General features: G+C 54.5%; 1 protein-coding gene across 3 annotated transcripts in view; it reads right to left on the bottom strand.

The window, feature by feature from the left end:
- The window catches only part of MID2 (midline 2), a 91,886-nt gene that overhangs the window by 50,871 nt on the left and 14,736 nt on the right, over nt 1-26,279 (bottom strand). Inside the window, exon 3 of one of the 3 annotated variants that reach the window (XM_075720822.1) lies at nt 13,849-13,863. The exons of the other annotated variants lie outside the window; for them this stretch is intronic. Coding sequence (XP_075576937.1) covers nt 13,849-13,863 — 15 coding nt within the window. The remainder of the gene's footprint in view (nt 1-13,848; nt 13,864-26,279) is intronic. 3 annotated transcript variants of the gene reach the window in all.

Genomic DNA, 26,279 nt, shown 5'->3' with positions numbered 1-26,279 from the left:
CACTGATAATGTTTGGGATCAATTATTAAAGACAGAAGAGGATAACCTAACTAAAGGAGCATCAACAAACATTTTTGCCATTAAGGTTTCCTAAGAAAAAAAAATAAAGACCATAAACATCCTTGATCATGAAACACTAAAATGAATTTGGACTATAAGGAAGAACAACATGCGGAGAAGATTTAAGGAGGAACTGTAGGAAGTCTACAAAGGGACAAACACAGTCAGCGAAGCGGGATTCCAATGGCTTCAGTGGGCTGGAGGTGTGGGCAGGACAATGCCAAAGGCCTGGGCTGAGCGTCCCTCAGGAGTCTGTTCCTACAACGTTCAAACTTGAAACAGACCAGATGGAAAACATAACCGTAACGAAAGGCGCAACCGTCATGGAAGACATGGAAGTTCTAAGGGAAGAAGATGTAGGAAGTCCTAATGTGAATTATGAGCAACAGGAAAAATGTGCCCTTGATGAAAAAAAAAGAAGTTGTATGCGTTGTTAGAGCAGCAATATTGTGATAAATTAAGAACTTTTTAAAATACCTGGAGAACTGAAGCTCCAAATCAGACAGAGACCCAGCTCCACCTCTTGGGCTACTCACTCTTCTGAGGTCTTCCTTCCTCCCCGCCCTCCCTCGCTGTCCTACCCCGGGCTCAGCCCTCCCGCTGGAAGCTCCATCAGGAGTGTTTCGGTGTCAATGAACCGCTTGGGCTCTATCAAAAGGCTCAAATGCTTTGCCGGTCATTTCCTGAGCTGCTCTGACTGAAGACACCCTTCCCTCCTCACCTTCTGAAGCCCTCAATGTGATTCACAACCAAGAAAGCTTCATTAGTCAAAAGCCCGCTTGCATTTACTCTCTCGAAACTGGAGAATACAGGTATATGGGAAGAAGTGTTATTAGTATACCTAGAATCACAGAATCGTTTAGGTCAGAAAAGCCCTTTAAGATCACCCAGTCCAACCATTAACCTACACTACCAAGTCCACTCTAAACCAATCAAGGGCAGACTAGACTGAACCATGTCCCCAAGTGCCACCTCTGCCCATTTTTTGAACCCCTCCAGGGATGGGGACTCCCCCACCTCTCTGGGCAGCCTGTTCCAATGCTTGACCACCCTTTCCATGAAGAAATTTTTCCCAATATCCAACCTAAACCTCCCCTGGCGCAGCTTGAGCCCATTTCCTCTCATCCTATCACTAACGCTACCTAGTTCATTTTATGACTGAATGATAAATAGCACAGTGCCTGCGATTCCTTCCTCAGTAAAAGTTGTAATAAGTAAGTATATAAAATCACAGCGGACTGTATCAGCTCTTGTCAGCATTTTATACACAGTCTGACAGCTGAAGTGGCTGTGATGCATCCTAAGGAACTACGAAATCATCCAGTGGGCCATTTGCAACACAAGGCTCGGTGCGCGGCATGGGTTCTGAAAGGTCTGACGGCCTTTCCAAATTCACGGTAACATCTGCAGAGCTTGAACACCCAATCTGAGGCCGCAAAAGGGAAATTTGGAATTTGGCACATAATTTACGCAAATTCGTATTTGCACTTAATAAACAATCAAGCTTCTGTTGCAGAAACGAAGAGATGAAATTCAATGAGTACTCACTTAACAGAAAGTTTAGGAAAGTGCTAGAGAGAAATTCATGGAAGATTCATACATTTGCGAGGAACATCTGGTTTCCATTCAACAATAAAAAAGACAGTTTGTGATTTTCACCAGATAGATAATGGTTTTATCAAAGATTCACTAATTACTTCGTTCAATTTCTATCACAGCTCCCAAACCAAATTAGCAAAATTCAAGCAAAAAGTAATGAAAAATTGCAAGGAAGGTACCTGTTATACCCACTTCTCCTCGCTGCCTGGTCTGCATATCAATATTTAGATTCAGCTGTTCCAAAACTGAATATGAAATGCATAAAATGAATTAGAAGTAGAATTCACGCCTAAGCACCGGGGAGATATGTTTTGAATTACAAATACAAAATTAGCTTGAAAGTGAAGCTAAAGCTCCTGCATTTCAAATTATTGCAGAAAATGTATTGAATTCTGCAGGGATCAGAAAGATACAGCATCAGAGGTCGATGACAGATGACGGGGGAGAAATCAATTCAAGGGGAGCTTGACTTGTGTTACGACCACGACTGAGAGTTTAGCTTTACTGAGCCAAAACACGGCAGAACATGATTTTAATCTAAAATATTAATCGGCAGTAAAATGCATAAATTATATCTGCAAATGGCTTGTCCTCCGGACTGCCTGTCAGTCCCACCTTGTGCATTCATTTGGCCTCTCATCCTCCTTGCACTGGTGGCTTTTATTGCCTTCATCGCCACTTCTACCCACCACGGCACGGGCATTCAACTCTTTTCCCTATAGTTTACGTCTGCCAGTTCCTCTGGCCAGGAGCCGAAGACGGCGGAGGCTGATACAGGCGGGGCTGTATCCGGCGTCGGGTGGGTCCATGCTCGAAGGGAGCGAATGCTGGAGGAGGACAGCATTGGGAACGGGTTTAGGGATGAGGGTTTAGGAGGACAGCGCTGGGAAGGGTGGCGAGCACTTGGTGCCCATCACCAAGGTCGGGGAGAGCGGCAGAATCACGCCAAGGGGAAGAGCTCAGTGAGAGACCCAGAAGGAAGGAAACCAAGCGAGGAAACCTCCCTGCCTGCACCAGGGGAAGGAGAGGATCCCAAGGCAGCTCCCAGAGTTTGTCCTCTCACACGGCCACAAGCAGAGGCAGCTCCGGCACTGCACGCGCTGCCACCCGCTTCTGCCGCAGCCCCGTCTCCCGGCAGACCGAAGGGGCTCCTGGCTTGGCTGGGGTCCCCCAGCGCATCTCACCCCAGCCCCAACCCAGCGCCGGGAAGGGGCTGAGCGATGAGGAAGGCGCAGCAGGCTCGGAGCCCCGCTTCAGTCCCCAGGCTGCAGTGCCACGCACGCCGCTCCCTCCAGGCAGGAGTCGGGAGGATGGATGCGCCCCACGCCGAGTCCCCGAAAACCTCTGCCCACAACAAAGCCCCATCCCACCGCCGCTAGCGAAGGGCTGTCATGCAGCCACGGCGGGGCAGGAGCTGCCCGCTCTGGGGCTGCAACGCCCATCTCCAGGGCTGCAACGCCCGTCCCACCTCCGGGCCGCATCCCGCCGACGGGGACCGGGGCTCAGCGTCTCCGAGCCAGAAGCACCACAACAACCGGCCCCGGGGAGCACGCTCCCGGCCGCCGCTCGCGACAGGTCAGAGCCTGTCCCACCACAGGGCAGGAGACACACTGCCAAAGCTGTTCAAATATTTACTCCTCCTGCCCCCTTTCTCATACCCTTCCACCCTCACGCCCACTCCCTCTTTCAGGGTTTCACGCTGGAGAGGAGGCACCGAGACTGCTGCAAATGAATGATAATGAAATACAGAGCCTACTATTTGGTGCCTTCCCTCTCCCAGCATGCCCTAAAAAAACTCGGCTCCCAGCTCTGAGGATCAAACAAGATGATCAAACGCTCCAGCAGATGGTTTTTAATTCCCCATTGCTCCAACTCCTGCGCATGCTCAAAAGCCCTTTTTTTTTTTTCCCTCCCCCCGTCTCTGCAGCAGAAGTAATGGGAGTTTGCAGCCACGGGAGCAGAGCAGGCTGAGGCATGAACAGCAGGCATGAGAAAGTCAGAAATCAAATGCATCTCTTGCCCCTATATTAAAGGATTTATCTCAGTCTAAAAACCTTCTCTGGGAGTCGGACGGGTGGGCAGTGTGGATGGCTGGCCCCAGGCAGGGGATGGAGATGCTTGTGGGACCCGGCTCCCAGGTCCTGGTCACTCAGATGAGGATGTCTGCTTGCAGGGGAGAAAAAACCCAAGGTTTCCCCAGGGGCCCTCCTGGCATGTGGCTACCCAAGAGGTGAAGCCACAGGAGACGTGCACGGGGCAAGAAGGATCGGAAAGCTCGTAGGGTCTTGCAATGAGCGCTGTAGGGACCTCAAGAGTCTGTGCCCACTGCAGCCGGGCATTGCTCCCACGGCACGTCAGCGCCGGAGGAGCCACGGGGGCGACAGGCTAGAAACCTACCCTGATATTTAGAGCATTACTTCAGTCCCGAAATAGATGTATAGGCACCTCGGCCCACATTTAGATTTGCAAAACCCTATTTTGAGCAATGGGAGAGGATCTTCAAAAATGGCAGGTGGTGATAAACCCCTCTGACGGAAGGCGCGCTGGGAGCAAGCAGGAACCCTCACCGGCTTCAAACGCCCGCGCTTGCATTGCCTGTCCCCTCAGGAAACGACCAGCGTTGGGAGGATGGTCTCCGCCTTACGCATCCCGGCCATCGAACGCAACCACCAGCTCCTGAGTCAGTGTTTGGTGGGAGAGAAGGAAAACCCCTGCACCGCTGCTAGACAGTGCTGGAGGATAAAAGATGGAAAAGTTTCCTTCAAGTCAGGTTCCCTACACTTCAGCTGTATTTCTCCTCAAATTTGAAATATTTAAGCTCTTGGCAAGGGGAGAAGGGGAGACAAAAGACCAGAGAAGCTCCTACAGACCTCAGAGCAAAGTTCTTACTTTGGGGGGGCAGGATTTTCCAAGGGTTCCCTTCCTTCCGAGGGAGAGCCTGACGGACAGGGGACCCCAAAAATGGGGAAGACCTCACAGGGAAACGTCCCTAGGAAAGTTGCACCACTTGGTGGCATCATTCTCAAAAGCTTGGGCGAGTGGGGACAGTTTGCCTAATGGGTGTCGCAGCGATTAGAAGCATCAAATTATCTTCCGCAGCACACAACAAATAACACTAATGGTAGGGATAATGTCAAGCAGAATTACATTGGATTTTAAACAGCACTGATAGCACATGTTAAGCAGACATATAATTAGCACTGTGGCGCCTTGATAATATTAATAACGTAGCTAATTATACTGATATAAATAGCTAGATTAATTGTCACAAAACATCAGTATCAGGCTTTGAAAGGCATCCCCAAACCTTGCCACCGTTTGTCAGCGCTCGGGCACTGGGGCCGTAGCAGACAGCAGCAAAACGTTCCCAAGGGCTTGATTTATCCCTCGCCGAGGGCTTGACTCATCCCTCGCCGAGGCTGCTTCCCACCCGGAACGGCCACAGCTTGCCCTTGGCACCCCTCCGGCACGGGCGCCAAGGCAGGGGGCCGGGGCTGCCCACGCTGCGCAGCAGAGACGGCATTCGGCGAGCAAGGCGGGGACATGTCCGTGCCCTCGGCAGCCGGACCTGCGCGTGGGCAGGCCACTGGCCGCGCGGCCGTCCCGTCCCGTCCCGTCCCGTCCCATCCCATCCCGTCCCATCCCGTCCCGTCCCGTCCCATGCCCTGTGGCTCTCAGCAAGGTGCGGAGCCCCGGACGGGCGGCTGCCCCCCTGCACCCAGCAGCACCCGTGTCCTGGTTTCGGCTGGGATAGAGTTAATTTTCTTCCTAGGAGCTGGCACAGTGCTGTGGTTTGGATTTAGGATGAGAATAATGCTGATAACACGCTGATGGTTTAGTTGTTGCTGAGCAGTGCTGACACTGGTCAAGGACTTTTCAGCTTCCCACGCTCTGCCAGGGGCACAAGGAGCTGGGAGGGGGCACAGCCAGGCCAGCTGACCCCAACTGCCCCAAGGGCCATTCCATACCATACGGCGTCATGGGCAGTATGGAAACTGGGGGGGTTGGCCGGGGAGCAGCGATCGCTGCTCGGGGACGGGCTGGGCATCGGTCGGCGGGCGGTGAGCAATTGCATTGGGCAGCACTTGCTTTGGATATCATTATTATTATTATCATTATTATACTGTTACTATTAGTATTACTATTTTACTTTATTTCCATTATTAAACTGTTCTTATCTCAGCCCAGGAGTGTTTCTCACTCTCACTCCTCCGATTCTCTCCCCATCCCACCGGGGCAGGGGCAGTGAGCGACGGCTGCGTGGTGCTGAGCCGCTGCCTGGGGCTGAACCCCGACAACCTGGCAGCACCCAGCAGCACCCAGCCCCGGGCTCCGACGGAGGGAGCCGGCGCGGAGCAGGCAACGTGGCAGGAGGGCAAAGCCCAGCACGGAGCGATGCACGGTCCCCTTGCTCAAGAACATGCTTGAACACCCCGAGGACAGCCGGGATGTCCTTGGAGCTTCTGTCCCCGTTCAGCCCCTGCAGTCTTGTTTGCTTTAGATTTACATCGCTCTACTGAACGGCTCTGTCTGGAGGAAACAAACCCAGCTACTTCCCCTTCTGATAACCTGAAGACAAATGAAGAGAAGTGCTGTGAGCCATTGCAGGGAAACGTTTTTGCATCGGGGCGTTTGCTGCATCCCTGTTCATGGGAGCAAAAAGAGACCCCGAGGCTGATTTAGAAACACAGATCCCAGCGCTGTGCAAAGGTAGGACGGTGACAAATGGGAACGATTAAGCACAACGTGCCCTTTGGGAGACTTAGCCTCTCATCTGCAGTTGTCTCCTGCCATGAGGCTGCTTCGTTAAGCAGAAGGGCTGGCGGGGAGCGCAGCACCGCTACCAGCAAAGGGCGGGCTGGAGGGTGGCCATCGCAGCGCAAGGTCTCTCCTCCTCACCTCTCTTTACAGAACAACAAATTTGGAGGGAAAAACTAGGATGAGCTGGGCAGAAGGGGCACAAACGTAAAGCCCATGGAGGAAGTTATTTAGACAGCAGCCTCCCAAATTCCTGCTTCATGTGGGACTTGCCTGCGCTGAACAAACTCTTCCACCTTTCTGGCACCAGCGCATGAAAGCCTCCAGGGGCATGTTCAAGAAGCCAACGTTTAGTCGGGCCATTCCACATTTCACAGGGAACTTGCCCTGAATTTTCTCCCTGTCTCACTCCAAGCCACGCCGTGGGGAGGAGGAGCCGTTCAGCTGTGCCGGCTTTGAGGATGCTCCAGGCTCCCCCATCCCAGCACCTGGCTGCGGGGGCAGAAGCCAGGGCCATGGGAAAGCTGCGCGCCGGCGCTGGGCTTGCTCCCCCGCTCCCATCCGCGTCAGCCAGCCCAGCAAAGCTTTTGCTGGCAGGGCTCACCGCAAGCGTTGCCGAAGTGTGAAGAAGGACGCAAACCCTTGGGTTTCTCTTGGAAGCAGATACAACGCGCCAACCAACAGCCCGGGATGGGGCTTATTTTGGCTGGTTCGTTGCTTGTGTTAAGCCACGGTGAGACTGTTAAAACCGGAGTTGGAGATGTTAAGATAGACGCGCACCAGTACAAACTCAGCCTCAGGGTAAACGCACTGACTTCAGCAGGGTTACGCTGCAAGAAGACTTTAACTCCTTGTACAGATGCAAGCACCAGAACGTCCCATTCCTTCTGCCTGCTTTTATCCTTCACTGCTGTTTTGCTGCTGGAAAAGCAAACCAAATGCCTAAACCTGCCAAAAAGTCACCAAAAACATCACTAAGCAATGGGACAGACAGCACTTTCGGAGTTTCTTCTGTGGCCAGAGCCTTAGGGCTGCCTGGGGACCCCTGCAAGGTGTGGGATGCTGCGGTGGACTTCATCAGAGATGCACAGGGAACGTTGCACTTGCAAAGCTTATGCGCCCGACAGTCCTGCCAGACCAGCCAGCACCATGGCTGCTGCAGAAACCCCGGACAAGCAAGCTCGCCGGCAGCACAGCTGGGGCAAGCAAAGCCTGCGCGCTTCCTCCAGCACAGCCCGGGCACGCAGCGATGACTCCGACGGGTCGAGCCCCGGGTCAGCGCAGCGGGGCCGAGCTGCAGCCTCCTCCGGTGCATCCCTGCACGCTTCCCTGGGCTGCCCCGGCCAAACACACGCGCCAGCCCGGGCCGCAGAGAGCCTGTTTGTTCAGCTTATCCGGCAGATCTCAGGCACCAGCCCTGAGGATTACACAAGCTCCGACATCTTACAGCAACGGGCACGAGAGAAAACGTCTGAACAGGTTTTCCTTCTTGGAGAAAACAGCCCTGCCCGCTGCAAGCTGCCCTCCCCAGCCTGCGCTGCCCGCTGCTCGAGGGCCGGGGACGCGGCGCGGCGCTGGCAGATGCCCCAAAGCGCCTGAAGACAGTGTGTTTGGGCAGTCCAGATAAAGCTACCGTGCACCCAGCCCTGCCTTCCGCCAGCCCCTGGAGCCCTGCTGATCTCTCCGAAATCCAGACCCCGCGCCAGCCGGCACGCCCGGGCAGCACTGAGCGCCCCGGGAGCTCCCCACCCCGCTCCACGCTGCTGGACGGGCTCTGCTAAAGCCTCTCTGAAGGCCACCTTGGGGAGAAAGGCCAAAAACCAACCAGAGACAGACTCTTCAAAAAGTTACAACATCTGGAAAACGCGGAGGGGAGGGACCGCGGGAGCCTTCAAGCCAAGCACAAGGGTAACTGCTCATGCCAAAACCTGTTTCAGCTGCTTTAGACTTGGCTAAAACTTCACCCGGTGAAGTGTAAAGATCCTGCCAGTCCTTGTTCCCTCCTCAGGAAAAAAAATGTCAATTTCTGATAATGAGAAAAGTAAAAATTCTCTTTCCTCCTCCACACCAGGAGGGAAAACACTAAAATTTCACTTATTGCCCCAGAAAACTCAAAGGATCAGCGCTCTCAGTCAAGGCTGAAGTCTGGAGGGCAGGGTTAGCTGTTCTTCTGGAAAAAACCCAAATGTACCAAAGCGATGAGCTGCTGTGAGGCTTTGGTGCATCCCGCGGGGGTTTTTGGCAACCTGTCCCAGAGTCCTCATCTCTCAATTCCAGCAGCCCAGGCTTCACCATCCCAGTGCCGCCACTGTTCTCGCCGCAGTCACTCTCAGCTCTCCCTTTTCCTCCTTTCCAGCTCAGCTCCTGCCTGCCTCTGCTCAAACCAGGCAGCAGACAGCAGGCACCAAATCATTTTGCAAAAACACAGAAACAAAAAAAACCCACCCCCCAGAAATCAAAAAGCCCACACCCAAGTTCAGCCTTTCACGCTGGAAAATTTCACCCTGAAGAGCAGTGATTTGGTGAAGCTACTGAAAATGCCATCTAATAAAAGAAAGAAGCAGGTAAGCGACTCACCCCGCAGCACACGCTGCTGCGGACTGGATGCACGCTGAAAAGGCAATGCCTCCCGTATGATGTAGGGCTGCAACAGAGCTACAGCGCTACAATGCAGAGGCTTCAAATAAAGCTGCTGAGGCTGTGCAACACGGAGCAGTATTAACTGAGTAGCAGGTGAGCATCCAGAATAAACACAAACTGAATCCTCGGGCTTGGACCTGCAGCTGGGCTGACATAACACATTAATGCAACACATAGATGTTAAACTGGGTAATAAAAGCCCTACGGAAAGCATCTCGCTGCTACGTGCAGCACCGGCTTTGGGAAGCACAAAATCTCAGCGAGTTCAGAATGGAAAAACCTGCCGAATTTCGCATGCGGCCGAGGCGGCTCTGAAAGAATAAGCGGCTGATGCAAACCCACCAGCGGCATTCATCCCCAGTACAAAGCCATCCACTGTGCTTCATCTAAGCGAGCGCCAGCCCTTCGCAGCCCCTGCTGCACCACGCAGCAGCACGCTGTACTGAACCGGGATTAAGCGTTGCACTCTTTTTATTCTCCTCCCTCCTACTGCCAGCCCATACACTCGATAACCATCAGCCAAGTGTCCCCCGAACCACAAGGCTTACAGAAACCCGGTGTTCTTCTTATCTGCTTCCTGTCTTTTGAGTCTTTAAAGGTCACAAAACTGTGTATTTAAAAAGCAAGCTGAGCTTCTCCTACAGCCGCGGGATTCCCACGGCTGCAGACTTGCGCGTAATGTAGATGCCGAGATGTGGAGAGCGGAGCACGATCCAGCAGACGTCCTGCCTGGGGTGAGAGCCCCCCATCACCTACCGGGTCATTCCCAGCCGTGCTCTTTTGGGTGTCACAGCCAGGTTTCATGACACCTTGCAACCCCATTTCTGGGCACTACAGGCAACGCGCCCACCAAAAAGCACGGCTGAGCCTGGATAGCCGCTGCAGACCTGCTCTGCTGCATGCTGAAAACCCCTGACTGCCATCGGCAGCAGCGTTTCAGGCACAATTTCCCCCCGCGGCACCCGGAGAGCCCCGAGGGCATGCAACAGGTCGCACCCCAAATCTGCCCAGGTTCAGCTTCCAGCCGGCGGGCAGCAGAACCTGCACGAGGGTTTCTGCCCCAAGCACGGCCACGGCGGGACCCTCGCGCCCCGCTCCCAAGCACCGCAGCACCCTCCTGCCCGCTGCGCGCCGGCTGCTGAGCCAGCTGCAACGCTCCTCGGCTGGAAGGAGCACAACAAAAAAGTAAATCACGTTCATTCTGCAGGACGCGGCAACTCCACAATATACTATTTTTATTGCCCAGCGAGTCGGTGGCTTCAAGAACAGCGTTTTTCCAACACGGGCTGGCTCCTATCATTTAAATGAAAAACAGGCCTCGGTGGAAACTAATACAAAGGGAAAGAAAGCAACAGCACCTTCCTTTGGTTCTGCTGAACCGACACGTAGCTGCGCTTGGCGGCATTCAAATCACAGCTCAGCAAGCACGGAGGGGGTGGAGGGAGAGCGTGCACTTATCTCCCTGCTGTGTTTGCATGCGGGTGTTTATCAGCAGCTCGGCAGTCGCTGCGAGCAGCCCCGCGGAAAGCCGGCACTTCCAAACGGGGGCTTGCGAGGGATGGGGAATAAGGAGCGTTCGGCGTCGGCAGGCAGTGCGCTGGGAAGGGAAGTCCAGCTGGCCCGTGAGCCGAAAAAAGGGTTCATTATTTTTTGCTTTTAGTTTCTGGTGCCAAGGCAAGGGCCCAGCCGCAGACCCTGCCCCGGGGCGCTGCAGATCCAGGCTGCCGGCATCTCCCAGCAGGTTTTCGAGCAGCGGTCGTGGCTTCCAGCTGCCCCCGGTGACGGGGCTCTGTCGAGCTCAGAGGAAGAGTCCCCGCAAGGAGCAGCCTCTGTGCACTGCAATCGATGGGAAAGGCCCCCGGAGAAGGCTTGCACGGCCAACAGCTCTGCTTTTCCTCTCACCTGTATCCCTGATCCAGCAAGGGCATCACCCCTCGCTGCAAACTTCGCCTTGCTTTAGACATCACCCCTCGCTGCAAACGTCACCTTGCTTTATCTCCGAGACGGGCACGCTGCCTTCCAGCACTCACTCCTGAAGGTTCCCCTTCAGTCCAGGCTTACCTTGCCAAAGCAGTTTTTTTTTTTAACTGGTCTTCTGAGCGCTCTAGCAAGCCGCAGGGAGCTGCCATCAGAGGAGCGTTTCCTTGCAAACCCAGCACCCAGCCGCAGAGGGCTGGGGCGGGCGTTACACCAAAGGCCCCTTGCAGGCAGCTGCTTCTGCTCGGCCGCTAGCGCTTCCCGGCAACGCTGGCGTCGGAAAGCTCATCGGTCCCTTTGCGATTTAAACCCCCGAGTCGAGCCGATTATATGTTGAAGGAGAAAGGAAATAGATCTGCTTCTGGCACGGCTGGTAAAGGGGAGCCCAAAGCGCCACGGGCAGGGGTCCCAGGGCCACCCACTTACCCCTGGGGCGGGCTGCCGAGGGGCACAGCGCCAGTGCTGCCCCCTCCTCGCACCCTCAAACCCCCTCCCCACGCGTAAGGTTTTCCAGCGTGGACCGAGCGGTGCTTGGAGCCGTGGGCAGCCAGCTTTTCGCCTGGCGAGAGCTAAAGCTCCAACACGCCGGGGGCCAGGAAGCCGCTACAGCCCCGAGCCGGAGCGAGCATCGCTCGGGTGCGGCAGTGAGACAAAAGCTTTCGGAGGGGCGTGCGGCATCCCTGCGGGCAGCTCCCTGCCCCAGCAGCTCCGGGACGGCAGCGGAAAGTCACAGGCTGCCAAGCCCAGGCATTCAGTCTTGGTGAGTCAGAGCCCGAGTGAGTCACGAGACCAGCCGGAAAATCCCAAGAGTTTCGGAAAATAAATAAATACCTCGTGGGTTCTCTTTATTTGCCTCCTAGTTCTTTTTGCAAGCCTTTGGAGTGGATTTGAGTCAGCTTTGGAGCTTCTCTCCAAAGTCTCAGAATAACACACAAACCAGTCCTGCGATGCTTGCTTTGACATAAAAGCTGAGGCTCTCGCATCCCCTCTCCTCCCCAGGGCTGGGCTTTCCAAAACCCCCCAGATGACGGCGATAAGTGCTTGCACCGGTGGCACCGCCGGCACCGGTGGCACCGCCTGCCCCAGCTGCTGGGGACGGGGAAGGCTGGAGCTTTACCCGGCTCCAGTAGGAAGCGGCGAGGCATTAAGAGCTCAGGGAGTGACGCGGGGAGCTGCCACAGAGCACCCCAGCTCCCCGGCTCTCGGGCTTGCTCCCAAACCACCACCGGCACGGGGAGGGGGCCAGGCAAGCCCGGCAGCTCCCGCAGCAGCTCCCGCAGGAAGGTCAGCAGCAGAGCAATGACTTGGGAGGACTCTGCGCATGGAAGGAATAAAGGGAGCTCCCACATCCAGCCCAATCCCAGCCTTGCCTCCCGCCGCACCCGCTGCCGCGCTAACGGGACCCCTCTGTCGTCGGCCGAGGCAGCCGAGAGATTTTCTGTAGCAGATCCGTGCGTTATTATGATGAAACGCTGGCGCGGCAAGCACGCTCCCTGCCCGCTCCCCCGTCCCCTCCCTCTCCAGCAGCTTCTCCCCTGCACATTCGCCAGCGGGTCAAAAGACTCTTTCAAAATTTAGCAGCGTCAAGGCACAAAAATAAAACCACCACATTGATCTTCCTGGCAGAGTCCTCCACAAAGAGGGTTACTCAGAAAACCTTTATCTAGTTTTCTTTTCTTTCCATTATTTTTTTGCCCCAGTCCCCTCATCTTTCTTTAAAAGCTAATCTTTGCTAACGGGAACTTTTTGTTCCCTCCAACACTGCTAATATATGTGTTGGCAAGCATGTCTGCGAGCATACATCTTCTGCAAGAGGCCTTGTCACGGGCTTTGAAACCAGACCAATTAGCATTTTATTTTTATTTTTCGATTGCAATATTTTACAACAGTTTAAAAAGCAGTTATTGAGCACTAAATAACTCTCACAAACAGATATTATCATAGGTGTACGGGATCTTTTCGCTTACCCAAGAATTATCCAAGGTTAAACAAAGCTCAGCTGTGGATAACTTGAAAGATAAACTCCCTGGTTGGGCATGACTGGGGTTTAAATTATTTCAAAAGCTGTCACTTTTATTACTCTCTATTCTCCTTACTTTCCCCCGCTTTCCTTGTGCCTCAGCCCCGCAGTGACTGAAGCTTGGAGCCGAGGCTGACCTCTCCGGCCGGACCACCAGCAAACTCCCGCCCTCAGGCAAAGACCCCGAAGCGCACGAACCCGCCTGCCGTTGCCGTATCTCCCCCAAAATAATCCATGAGATCTACAGACAGCAATTACAGCGCTCTGAGACATCGTGGCCCCTCCGCACAACCCCAGCGGCGGATGTGCCGCTACCACAGCGATGCTCGGAGGGAACCACCGTGCTTCAACCGTGCCGAGACCAGCAAAGCCCTTCCCAAAGCAGAGCTGTGCGGAGCCCAGTCACTGTTCCTGCAGCCCGTCCTGCCCGCGGGCGCTGCACCCTGCCCCGCCGAGCCCGCGGCCGGCGAGCCGGAGCCAGTGCCGGCGCCAGTGCCTGCCACGGGAGGCTGTTCCCAGCAGGACGGGGAATTTTAAAAGACCTACGGGGGAAGCTGCTGTGACCCAACTGCCCAGCAAGAGGGAAACCTGGGGCTCTCCTTGGTTTATCTGGGTTTTGGCTCCGCGCACAGAGCCCGGGTAGAGCTGTGGAAGAGCTCTTCCTCCCTACAGGCACCCTGGAGCTGCTGCCGGCCTCCCCATCGCCTCTCCTCTGCAATAAACTGTGCTCAGGGGTACGGCAGCACCCATCATCAGTGAACTCCCCACCAGCTCCACAAACCCGAAGGCGACACGCGCCCACAGCCTGGCTGCGTTAACCTCCAGCTCCGCGCGCTGAGCAGCGCCGACGGCACAGCCAGCACGGGCTTCTTACAGCTCCAGTACAACCACGGAGGCACCGGGCTTTAAAAAGATCGCCCCGTTCAAAAAAAAAAAAAAAAAAATTGCACAGGTTCCAGGGTAGGGGTTTTGGCATAATTAGGATTTAACAGAAGCACAGACGGGTCAGGGCTGTGCCTGGCTTTAGCTTCTGCCCTCCCCACTCTGCTCTCTGAGAGCGGCCAGCAGTGCCGGGGACGTTCCCGCAGGCGCCGGTGCAGCGCGAACAGATTCAAGCACCAAATCACGCCCAGATCCTGGTGCAAAGTAATTTTTCATTCTCTTTGCTTCACCTTCCTCACCAGCAAACTCCTGGGGAGTCTGCAAGAATTGCTTGCGGGGGTTGGACGCTGCCGGGCAAAGTCCCTTGCCGGAGCTCGGTGCGACGGGCTGCGCGCGAGCAGACCTCCCGCACGCGGCGGGTTTGTACGGGCACGCGCTGGCCTCGCAAAATGTTGATTCATCCCTCCCCTGTCCCATTTCAGACAGAAAAAATAAAAAGGCCAAGTTTTGCACTGGGAACAGCATCCCCCTCCCTCCAAACACCACGCAGGGTCCATCTGTTACAGGAACACTTGACAGGGGTCGCGGCACGCTGCCGGCGCTCGCCCTGCCCTCTGCTCCAGCCGCGAGCAAGAAGGGAATCAGGGAGAGGCTCCTTGCTCTTCAATAAATAAAGCTTCAAAACAGGTCCAAGCCTTGCATCCCATGGGAAAGCTCCCTCCCCTGGGGAGGGAGAGCTCGGTCTGTCACCGCAGCGAAGGCTCAGGCTACAGCCGCCCGCCCCCCTTTCCAACCCACCCCCAAACCATGCCCGCGCTGCCGCCGAGCAGCGGGTTCGATCTGCTCGCTTCAACACCGACGAAGCTGTGTTTTTCTATGCAGAAAAGAAACAAAGCCACAGAGCCACAGCATCCCTCGGGGAGGGGAAACAGCTATATCCCGATATATCTTCCCTCCTCCTCCTTGGCAATATGCAACTAAAATCATTACAGCTTGCACGGCCACCCCCACCCCCCCCCCCCCCCCCGCCGTAACGCTTCCCCAGCCCCAGACTGCACCCTGCGTCCCCCCGTCCTTGCCGCTCCCAGCAAACACCTTCATCCCCTAATCACACACGAAGGGAAGACTGCAACACCTCGTTATCAAGGCAAACTCAGATAGGGAAAGGACCCCTAAGTTGTTTCTAAAGGGACCACTGCAAATGCAAATGACCTCAGGCTAACAACACCGATTCATTCATAGATGCCCAGAAACTGTTGGGTGTCCAAGCAGCAATTCTCCACGAGGCATGACCTCCACCCAAGAGAGATGCTCAGCTCCTCCCAGCAAGAGCACGTGCTGCTCCAACAAGCTTCCTGGCAAAGCCCGTTGATAAATGCAGGTGGTTCTAGACCTGGATCATAACTGCACTGCTCTGGGTGGGATATTTTGCTATGTTTCAAAAAATAACTGCATACTCATATGAAAACCCCATGTTGTCCATGTTGTCCTGCTGCTCAGGCTGGCCAAGCCCCGGCCACCCCACAGTGAAGCAGCTCTGCTCAAACCTGAGTTTTGATGGAAAGGGGGGAAAAAAAACCCTGCCTGGCCCATGCCATCCGAGCTGGGGTCAGGAGAGGCCGGAGAAAGCTCACTCCTACCTTCGTGCTGCCAAGCCCCTTCCAAAGGGGACGGGGGGAAGATGGGTGGGAAAGGGGGTGGTTCCCACATCAGCTTTACATCTTCCTTTCCCAAGGCTCTGGTCCAATGTAAAAGGGGCTTTGGCCGTGCTGCTGTATTAGAACTGCACAGCTTCCTTTGCTGGGACACCACCGAGCAACGTTAGAGCAGAGGAGCTGGTTTCATTGATAATTTATGAGACAATTTATTTCAATGATGCACTTGAGTGCAACACCTCACTGGTGTTACCAGCAGGCTGAAGAAGCTCCAGGCCTCATTCAAACCCTGCAGCAAAGGCTAAAACATGGAAATAAGGGCTGCAAAGCAGCAGGGAGATGAGAGGAAGGCAGCACGGGCAGGCTTCACCATGCCAAAATGGGCCATTTCAACGGCTCATTGGAAAGACTGGCCCACGTTGACTTTCGGGGGAAGGTTTGGGTTCCCATGTGAGGAGCCCACCGATCCCCAAGCACGTGTGTCCTCCAGCAAACCCCTCCTGGGACGCACAGAGATGCTCTAACCAAAATCCCTCTTAGCAAGTGGTACAAATTCAGCATATCGAAACCCCGCGCTCAGAGTTTTGACCCAAAGGCATCATCCACCTTGTGCTCCATCAGAGCGGTGTCATCAAGCCGATGTTTGCCATCACCCCAGAAGTCGTGACACAAGGGAGAGCTGATCCAGCATCTCCATGAGTAGAAATAACCATTTTCACTTGACACAAGGGAGAGCTGATCCAGCACGTCCATAGGTAGAAATAACCATTTTCACTTGACACAAGGAGCGCTGATCCAGCACCTCCATGAGTAGAAATAACCATTTTCACTTCCATCTGCCAAGGGATACCTTCTGCTTAAGGATGCTCCTCTCTGAAGCCCAAAAAAAGCCCAGAGGCAGAGCTTGGGCGCAGAATAACCCGCAGAGCAATGCACGTGCACCTCCTGACTTTCGGCCATGACTCAACCGGCCACGCACCCAAAGCGGCTCCGGGGCAGTCTGGCATGCGCTGCGGTGGAGGAGAGGCAGAGCCAGGCGCCTGGCAATAACCCAAATGAAAATCCACCCTGCAACCACCGACCCGGCAGCGTAAACACCGAGCTGGCTGGCGGCGAGAGCTGCCCCGCAGACGCGCTGCTTTGCCTTTTCATCCACTCTTCCCTCCACGCGGAAAACGAAGCCACCCTGACTTCCTCGGAGCCCGTTTTGGGGGATGTTCAAAGCACTCCACGCTGGTGAAGACGCTCTCTCCAGCGGCACCTGGCTCGCAACAGCAGCGCGGTGGATTTTCATTTACATCTGGGACAGCACAAGAACAAGGAACAAGGAAGAGAGACGGGGAACAGCGTCATTCCCCCCATCACACCCAGGAGCCACACAAGAGAGCAAAGCACGCGCTCCATATTAAAAGAAGCAAAGAAACGCTCTGCGCTTTCCCTTCTGTGGCCCTGGGAAGGCGACGAGGACCTTTGGTATGGGGTGCGCACGCAGAAATGCACCTGGGCTTCAGTGGAAACGGGGCTGCTCGTCCTTCCGCAAGGCGTTCCAGGGACAGCAGCAGCCGCCGTGCACCAGCCCGAGCTCCGGCAGCCTCCCCCAACACTTGGCCGGTTACCTTCTGGCACCGCACCATGTTCCTGCTCCCGGCCCCACTTCGCCCTCTTTGCAAGCGGCGGCTCCGAAGAGACACTGAACTGCAGCACGCCAGGTCATCGGGGCAAGAGAAGGGCAAGGGAAGGCTTTCGCTTCTCCAGGCACGGGGAGAGGTGATGCCACACACCATCAAATTACCAGGGCTGTCACAGGTTGTCATCGTCCCTCCACGGCCACCTGGTCCAGCCTGCGAGGGAGCTGGCAGCCCTGCAGCAGCCCAGCGTGGTCACAGGGATTTACTGTCCCTGCAGTTAGAATCATAGAATCATCGAATCATAGAATCGTTTAGGTTGGAAAAGACCTTTAAGATCACCCAGTCCAACCATTAACCTACACTACCAAGTCGACACTAAACCAATCAAGGGCAGACTAGACTAAACCATGTCCCAAAGTGCCACCTCTGCCTGTTTTTTGAACACTTCCAGGGATGGGGACTCCCCCACCTCTCTGGGCAGCCTGTTCCAATGCTTGATGTCCTGGTTTCGGCTGGGATAGAGTTCATTTTCTTCCTAGGAGCTGGCACAGTGCTGTGGTTTGGATTTAGGATGAGAAGAACGCTGATAACACGCTGATGGTTTAGTTGTTGCTGAGCAGTGCTGACACTGGTCAAGGGCTTTCCAGCTTCCCCTGCTCTGCCAGGGGCACAAGGAGCTGGGAGGGGGCACAGCCAGGCCAGCTGACCCCAACTGCCCCAAGGGCCATTCCATACCATACGGCGTCATGGGCAGTATGGAAACTGGGGGGGTTGGCCGGGGAGCAGCGATCGCTGCTCGGGGACGGGCTGGGCATCGGTCGGCGGGTGGGGAGCAATTGCATTGGGCATCACTTGCTTTCTATATTATTATTATTATTATTATTATATTGTTACTATTACCATTACTATTTTACTTTATTTCAATTATTAACCTGTTCTTATCTCAGCCCAGGAGTGTTTCTCACTCTCACTCCTCCGATTCTCTCCCCCATCCCATCAGGGCAGGGGCAGTGAGTGACGGCTGCGTGGTGCTGAGCTGGGGCTGAGGCTAAACCACGACACTTGACCACCCTTTCCGTAAAGAAATTTTTCCTAATTTCCAACCTAAACCTCCCCTGGCGCAGCTTGAGCCCCTTTCCTCTCGTCCTGTCGGTAACTCCGTGGGAGCAGAGCCCAGCACCCCCTCCCTGCCCCTCCTGCCAGGATCAGGGCTCCCCTCTGCTGAGTTCGCAGGGCAAAGGCTCCAGGGCTGGCAAGGCTTCCTGACAGCTCAGAGATGCTCGAGAAGTCACCCACGGGCAGACACCTTTTAAGGGAGGGTGGCTGCAGCTGCAGGATACGGGCGCGTCACCGGAGATGCTCGTACGCGGAGGGCGGGTGTGCGAGGAAGACGCTGCGGGGAACCAGCCAGCCCCCCAGCACCGGGGTCCCCCCGGAGCGCCGCTCAGCACCCCCTCACCTGCCTCCGCCCGGCTGAGCGCGGCGGGAGCCAAGCCGGGGATGACGGCCGCCAGCTCTGCAGCAAGAGCCTCTCCCGTCTGCCTCAGCCCGGGGCTCTCCTGCGCCAGCTTTGGCCTCCTCCCTTCCTCCTGGCCCTCCCGTTCCAGCACATTCCCGTGGCCGCAGCGGCACCAACGCGCTCATGTATTGCGTTAATTAAGCCTGAGTGGAATATAAAATAACTGAGCATCTGTCTGATGCACAACCCCCGGCTAGCACGGCCTCAGACCAGAATACAGAAACAAAATGAAAGAGAAACAAAAAAAAAAAAAAACCAAAAAAAAAGAAAAAAAGAGAAAAAAGGGGAAAATTGATTAAACTCCAGAGTTCAGCGAGTGACGCGTTTAATTGCTAATGTGGGTTTGGGATTATTCTTTTTTAAGATGATTTTTTTTTTTTTTTTTTTACCAGCCCAGCTGGTGTCATCCTCTAATACCCAGAGAGCAGCAAACAGATTGCAGGAGACTACTTGTTCTCTCGCTGTGCTTTCTGGTAAAAAATAAATAAATAAAAAAGGCAGATCAAAGAAGTGAAAAAACCTTCTGGTAATTTTTTTTCCCCTCTGTTTCCCAACTGGTCCCAAACATATTTCCTGCTGGGACTGACAAGGAACACTGTCAAAATTAAAAATCACAGCTTTAAGAATCAAGTGGCATTAGATTAAACGGGAAGGCTCGTTTTTAAGGGATGATGCAGAAGGGTTTGAGCAAATCCTGCCCTGGCTGGATGCAGGGGTTTCCCAACGCAGGGGCACTGCAGCCGCACGGGTGCGAAGGGGGTCCCTGCTGAGGATGGAGCTTTCGGCCTCCCTGGGGACCTGCCCCAGGGCCGTGCCACCCTCCTTCACCTTCCTCCCAATCCTGGGGCCATGCCACCCTCCTTCACCTTCCTCCCAATCCTAAACTCTAATATGACTTTTTTCCAAGTGGCCATGCAACCCCTCTGCATCCCCGGCAACTGCTTCTGGCTGGGAGCGTCAATCGGACACGATTGCCCCCGTGCCACGGGGACCACATCCTGCATGAGGTGCGAAGGCAGCGCCGCCGTGCCCACCCGTGGCTGCAGGAAGATGCAACCAAAGGCGCAGCTGACGCCATCCCTGCCGCTGAAGATGATGGCGTCTTGGCTGAGCTTGGAAGCAACGCAAAAATCAAGATCATCGAATCCTAGAATCGTTTAGGTTGGAAAAGCCCTTTAAGATCATCCAGTCCAACCAGTAACCTACACTACCAAGTCTACTCTAAGCCAATCAAGGGTAGACGAGACTGAACCATGTCCTGAAGTGCCACCTCTGCCCGTTTTTTGAACCCGATTCCGATTTACTCCCCTTTGAGCGCATGTGCAGCTAAAGCACTACGGGCTAGCAGCAAGGAAAACGATGCATTTGCCTCACATTTCATTGGGAAGAACGCAGAAACAAACCAGCTCACGAAAATAATTTTTTTCTCTTCTCCTAGGAGGTAACAGCTATGCTACAACTGAGTTAGGTCTTAGGGCTCAGAGCTGGTGATGGAGATGGTGAAAGAGGAACCAGGATGCCCAAACTGCGGGTCCTGGGAGAGCTCGCCACCTGCAAAACAGCCAGCGCAGCCCCGCAGAGCCACGCAGGTGTGTGCTGCCGGGGAAAAGCTGCTCCGCAGGGCTGGGCTCCCCCCGAGGGGAGCAGACCCCCCGCACGCAGCATGGGAGATGCGGCTAAGAAAAGCCAAAACAAGAGGCAAAGACCAAGAAATAAATAACCAGCCCTTCGTCTCCAACGGAAGCATCGGGACAACGGGATTCCTGTCGGAGCGCTGCTCCGGTCCCAAGCAACCAACGCTCGTTTGCATTAGCACAGCTCCCACACGGGGCCCCAGCAACGCCCGCGTGCGTGCGATGGGTAGGATGTGGCTATTATGGGGTCTCAGAGAGAGAGTTCAACACCTTTGCTTTAATTTTCTGTGTTCTTCTTGTATTTCCATTGTAAAAGTTGGCTTTTTCTATGAGAAATCTGAAGAGAAAATACTTTGCCAGGAATTCTTAGGTTTTGCTTGTGGGACATTACTTACCGGGCTGGATCCCAGGCTGCAGGCAGCGTAACAGGGCAGCGCCTTCAACATTTCCCGACACCACTGGCTTGATGTAGGGTTTTACTTCCTCCTGTGCCCTTATGGTGTCACTGCAATAGTGCTCACTCCGTTAGTGAGGTTGCCTATTTGACTCGTTACCCTAGTCTGGACGACGCTCTTAGTCATATGATTTATAGAATCATAGAATCATAGAATCGTTTAGGTTGGAAAAGCCCTTTAAGATCATCCAGCCCAACCATTAACCTACACTACCAAGTCTACTCTAAGCCAATCAAGGGTAGACCAGACTGAACCATGTCCCCAAGTGCCACCTCTGCCCATTTTTTGAACACTTCCAGGGATGGGGACTCCACCGCCTCTCTGGGCAGCCTGTTCCAATTCTTGACCACCCTTTCCATGAAGAAATTTTTCCTAATATCCAATCTAAACCTCCCCTGGCGCAGCTTGAGCCCATTTAGTTTTAGGTAGTCCTGCAAGGAGCAGGGAGTTGGACTCAATGATCCTTATGGGTCCCTCCTGACCCAAGGCATTCTATGATATTTCCTATGGGAAAAGCTCCCACCCCTTTGGTGCACAAGCCAGCACGCTGCAGCTCACGCCTGGGGCTGGGGTTGAGAAAACTTCTGTGCACCCCGCTCCCTCCAGCCTTGCACACATCACCTCTAGCCGGGCTCTGCTCTCAAAATCCTAAAATTCACCCTTTCTTCTTATGACTTTTAAGGTTAAAGCAAAAAACCCACCACCCTTCCAGAGCTCCAGCACTGAAGGAATAGCACCAGCCCCCTGAAAACTAGCAGCATGGCAAAGATAATCGCAACGGATGCGAATCTTCTTTGCTTCTGATCCACTGTAAAGAGCTGACATTTAGACGGTGCGGGAAGCCTGCGAGCATCCGAGGAGTAATTTGTCACTGGGACCACATCAAAGCGGCGACTTGCCAAGCATCACACCAGCGTGAAGCCCGCGCAGGAGCAGCCACTGCGGATAAACACATGCTCCGGCAGCAGGAGCAGGCAGAGCCCAGCCCCGCGTTGTGAGCAGACGCGGGTGTCTCGGGTCGGAGGAAGCGGGCGTGCTGCTCCGTGGCCCCTGGAGAGGTGGCCAAGTCCCCGGGGTTCCTGGCTCACCTGCGCCCCGCAGCTTCCAGAGCCTCCAGATGCGGAGGGGGTGGTTGAGGACGGCAGAAGTTGTGACCCCTTGGCTTGCGTCAGCAGATCAGCGCTTCCCAAGCCACAGCGTGAATGCAGGGGCTGGGGAAAGAGCCCGGCCGTGCAGGAGGGCGAATCCCAGCAGAAGCAAAGTTCAAGCCAATGCTGGCAGCATCCTCACCCATGCAGGAGCAGACACGGTGCTTCTCCTCTCCTCCTCCTGGCAAGGGCATCAGCTCCTCTGGAGACAGCGGAGAAGTCATTGCTGCTTCAGGCGTGCAAAAATCCACAGAAGGACCAAAGAGGCACTTTGCAATACCTGCCAAGCAAGTGCTGGGTTCCTCCGAGTTCCTCCCTGCTTGCTCTCCAGAAGCGATGCTAAGGGCTGGTAGGAGCAGCCCAAGAGCAAAGAGCAGAGACTCTCCCAGATGAGGCTGCCGGGATGCAGCCAGATTCGGCCAGGCTGCTTGAGGTGTGGCTGTGTACCCACCCCATCCGACCCAAACTGCATGGTCGCTGTTTCCAGACAGGTCTGATTCAGCCTCGATTTATAGGGTGGACTTGAGACACAGGAGATGGAGTAACAGATGCATCAAGAGAAGAAGGCAAGACGCTCCCTCTATTTAACGAATGATGAATTAACTGAACCTTTCCCAACGCAGGAAGAGCAGATGAAGTGTTGCCAAGGGTGGGGACACATCCATACACGTGCTTTGGTGCATGCAGAGTACCTCCAGCACAGCTGGTGCTCTCCAGAGATGAGGAGACAGAAAGCAACCCCAGAGGTCTCCACGCTCAAGGAACAAACAAAGCCCCTCTTTTCCTTTCTGTGTAATATTGCTCTTTTTTTCTTTTGAGCTGACAACAAATGACCCAAAGAGGTGGAAAGTATCTTGCTCTCCAGCATGCCTCCTGGGTGCCGACTCCTACACGCTTCACTTCTAGAAAGGTGAACACCAAGACTTTAAAACAAAAGTTGAGACAGCTAATCATTAACGGCACATAACGTTTAGTTGCAAAACTGACAACTCCATTTGAAAACAAGGTGAAGAAAAATCAATAGCTCTTCCCTTCACCAGCTGAGGTCTGAGCTCAGGAGATGGTGTTGCCCTTCAGTAGGAGCTCTCTCAGCCATCTTCTGTCTTCCAAATGCCAGTCTCACACAGCACTGTGATAAAGATGGGAAACTGAGGCAGAGCAATTATGAACTTGCCACAGGCAAGCAAGGAGTAGGAGACAATTATCATAAGCTGTTTCGAGGGGGTTGTAGCCCAAAGTACAGCTGGCAGAGGACAGCCCGTCCAGCGTGAGAAGGACCACCCGGCCACGAGAGCCGGCTCACAGCCAGGGACACGGGACTAGGACAGCATCCGTGCCTACGATCTTAAGAAATTAATTTAATCAATCTTGGCAAAGATTAAGTTCCTCCTCCGAACTCAAAAGGCTCTTCAAGGCAACAGGAGGCTTCAGGGGAATAGAGAGCTTCTCCAGGCTGCAGTCCCAGAAGATGGCCATCTCCGGGAGCCCAGTCCCCCAGCCCGTGCTTGGGCAGGACCCCCAGCACCCGTCCCTGCTCCCAGCAGCAGCTCTGCTCGCTAAGGGGGGAACCAAAGCCCCAGACGGGAAGCAGACCAGGCCAAGCGCACGAGGAGCCGTGCCAGGAGGTGGTGCAGCGCTCCTCTTCACAGCAGGTCTTGGGAGAGCAGGTCCTCGCAGCTTACGCTTCACGCTCCAAACCGCCTGGGTTGCACAAAAGCAAAGACCTTACAGCTAATTTTCTTAGTGAACGCTTGTCAGATCAAAGTGCAGCAAGACTAAAAAGCTGAGCCAGCTGCTGCTTTATGAGAACCAATTTAAGCTACTTGAATGGCTCTTGCTGACATCTTTGCACAGCTGCTTTTCAGGTGGGCTGCAGAGACGGACAGGCACGGGCCCCAAGAGATTCCCCCTCGCCCGGGCAGCACCGACGCACGCCTGCAAACCCAGCGCTGCCTCTTTGCAAGTCCCCTGCCAACGCAAGTCATACCCTTGGCAAATCAGACAAGTGACGTTTATGATTTTGTCCACGATGGAGCTTCAGCTGAGACTTGTGAGCTTCACATGGAAAGGGATGGATGGTGCTGGGATGATCTGCTGGTCTCCAGAGCTGACAGACAGCTGTCCCAGGAAAGATGTAATTTCTTGCAACTTTTGCAGCAGGTCTTGATCTCGCTCACAGACATGCCAGCAGCATCAGCAAAGCATGGGAAGAAGCCATCGCCCAAGGTGCAAGTTCTAGCAGCCAAGCTAGCGGCACTTAAGGAATTGGGAACGATAAATCACTTCTCTGGAAACAGAGCGGGCGCAGGTCTCAGCCCATGGCCCAACAATTACCAGCAACCGCAGCTGTATCTCCTTCACCGGCCCTACTTCTGGAGGACAACACCCACCACGCTCTCCATGCCAGCGCCTGAGAGCGTCTGGGAGGAGAACACAATGAAAGCCATCACGCGTTTCCTACCTCCCATCTCTACCCCCTCAGATGCATAAATAACCTCCTGCTTTTGTCCTCACTTTGCACATTCAAAACAAGGTCAGTACATTCATGTTGCAAACAGCGTTCCTAAAATATGTACCCCTCGGTCCAAGCTCCTTTCTCCATGACACCGTCTCTAAGCATCTTTCAATTTTCCAGCCTGCTTGGCTTCCTGCCGAGGATCCAAGTGTCAGGAGTTTCTGGTGAGAAAGGCATTGCTGTCAGAAGCGAGGTGTGGCTGAAAAGAAATTAGGACTTACACTCTCACGGCTTTAACCTAGCGATTAGTCTCATAAAACGTTAGCGTTCCCCAGACACCGCTACGGGGCTTACGGCTTCCCCGAGACCCTTGCCCAGTTTTATGCCTGCAGATCCCATCAGAGAATATCCAGCTTTAAACTTTTGCACCCAATAAACCCACAAACCTCCATACAGTGTTAATAAAAAATGGTCCCCCACACCAGTTATCTGGGAAGAATACCATTTTAAGCAGTATGGAAGTACTCAGGGTAAGTTATTTTGAGATAAACCTTTACAAATACCCTTCAGAAAGACCTTGCAATTTTGTTAGACGCCACGCTGCAGACCCCATTACCCTTGAACCACCGCTCTTGGAAACATCTCCTTCTTCATAGTACTGGGAGAGCTTCAGGCAGGACATAATTCCTTCCTTGGGAGGCCAAAGAGGGGGCAATTTTTTTTTTTTTTATGTTTTACATTATAGGCTGGATTTTTATGGATCACTCCACCACAAATGTCAGACAATTGCCAGGACGCGGAGCTGCAGTGGGCGTATCCATCAGGCTCTTTCGCCTCGTGACCTTTATTTTCCAATCATCGTCATCATAAAAATAAATAAAGCCCAACAGCACACGCTGAAAGGCAACCAATGCACGTTTTCTCTTGGATGCCGGATGTTTGGTTCCCAAAAGCCCTTTAGAGAAACAAGGAAGGAATCCGGATTTATTGCTTTGGCACATCCCGCATGACACACGCCTTTTCACACGTTATTTTCTGAGCTTATCCCATAAATCAGAGATGCCCAAAAGAGTGGAAAGGGGAACAGCAGGCTCACAAGGATTCGGCTGCATATCATGCTGATTTTGAGAACGAAAATGCCCAAATCCCGGCCCCTCGCAACCAGATGTGCCTTGAAAGTCGTAGCGCCTGGTGCTCAGCCGGGAGACACCGCGAAGCCTCCCTCCTCGTCCTACGACCAGCTGGCTGAGCACGCAAACAAGCTGCGTCAGAAGAAGCGTGCTTCCTCTGAGCTACGCGTTTTCTGTCCCCGAAGGGAGGGGTATTGGCACGTGGAGGAGGAGCGGGAAGCCGGGCCGGTTGCTTTTCGGATCGCAGCACGGGAGAGGCTTCGGAGCCTCCCTCCAAGGAGCGCAGCCTGCCAAGGCGGCTCTGCACGCCGCTCCATCCTCCCGCTCAGCCAGCTGCGCTCGGCCGGGGCTCCGAAACGGCCGTGCTCGGAGGAGACGGCAGGATGCAGCTGCTTAATCCAACAGCTTTCACAGGTGACAAAGCTATTGCATGCTGCGAGCATCCCAGCCCGCTCCCCAGCCGCCGTGGCCACCTCCAGCCACTGGGCAGGAGCACGTCCCGCCCTCGGCCGCTCGCGTCTCTCCCCGTGGGAGCCCGGGGTCGGTCTCCAGGGCACGATCAACGAAGCACCACTTGCACGAGGCTGACGGGATCGGACGCCGCGACCCACCGATCGGAGCTGCGCGGAGCAGCACACGTGACGGTGCTAGATACCCCTCCCGAGAACGCTGTTTGGGCAGGTTCCCATCAAAGCAAAACACACTCCCAAACCGTGCAA

This window comes from Pelecanus crispus, chromosome 13, assembly GCF_030463565.1.
Source record: "Pelecanus crispus isolate bPelCri1 chromosome 13, bPelCri1.pri, whole genome shotgun sequence".
Classification (NCBI taxonomy): Eukaryota; Metazoa; Chordata; class Aves; order Pelecaniformes; family Pelecanidae; genus Pelecanus; species Pelecanus crispus.
The sequence above is the reverse complement of the archived record's forward strand: the minus strand, read 5'-3'. Positions and strand labels throughout refer to the sequence as shown.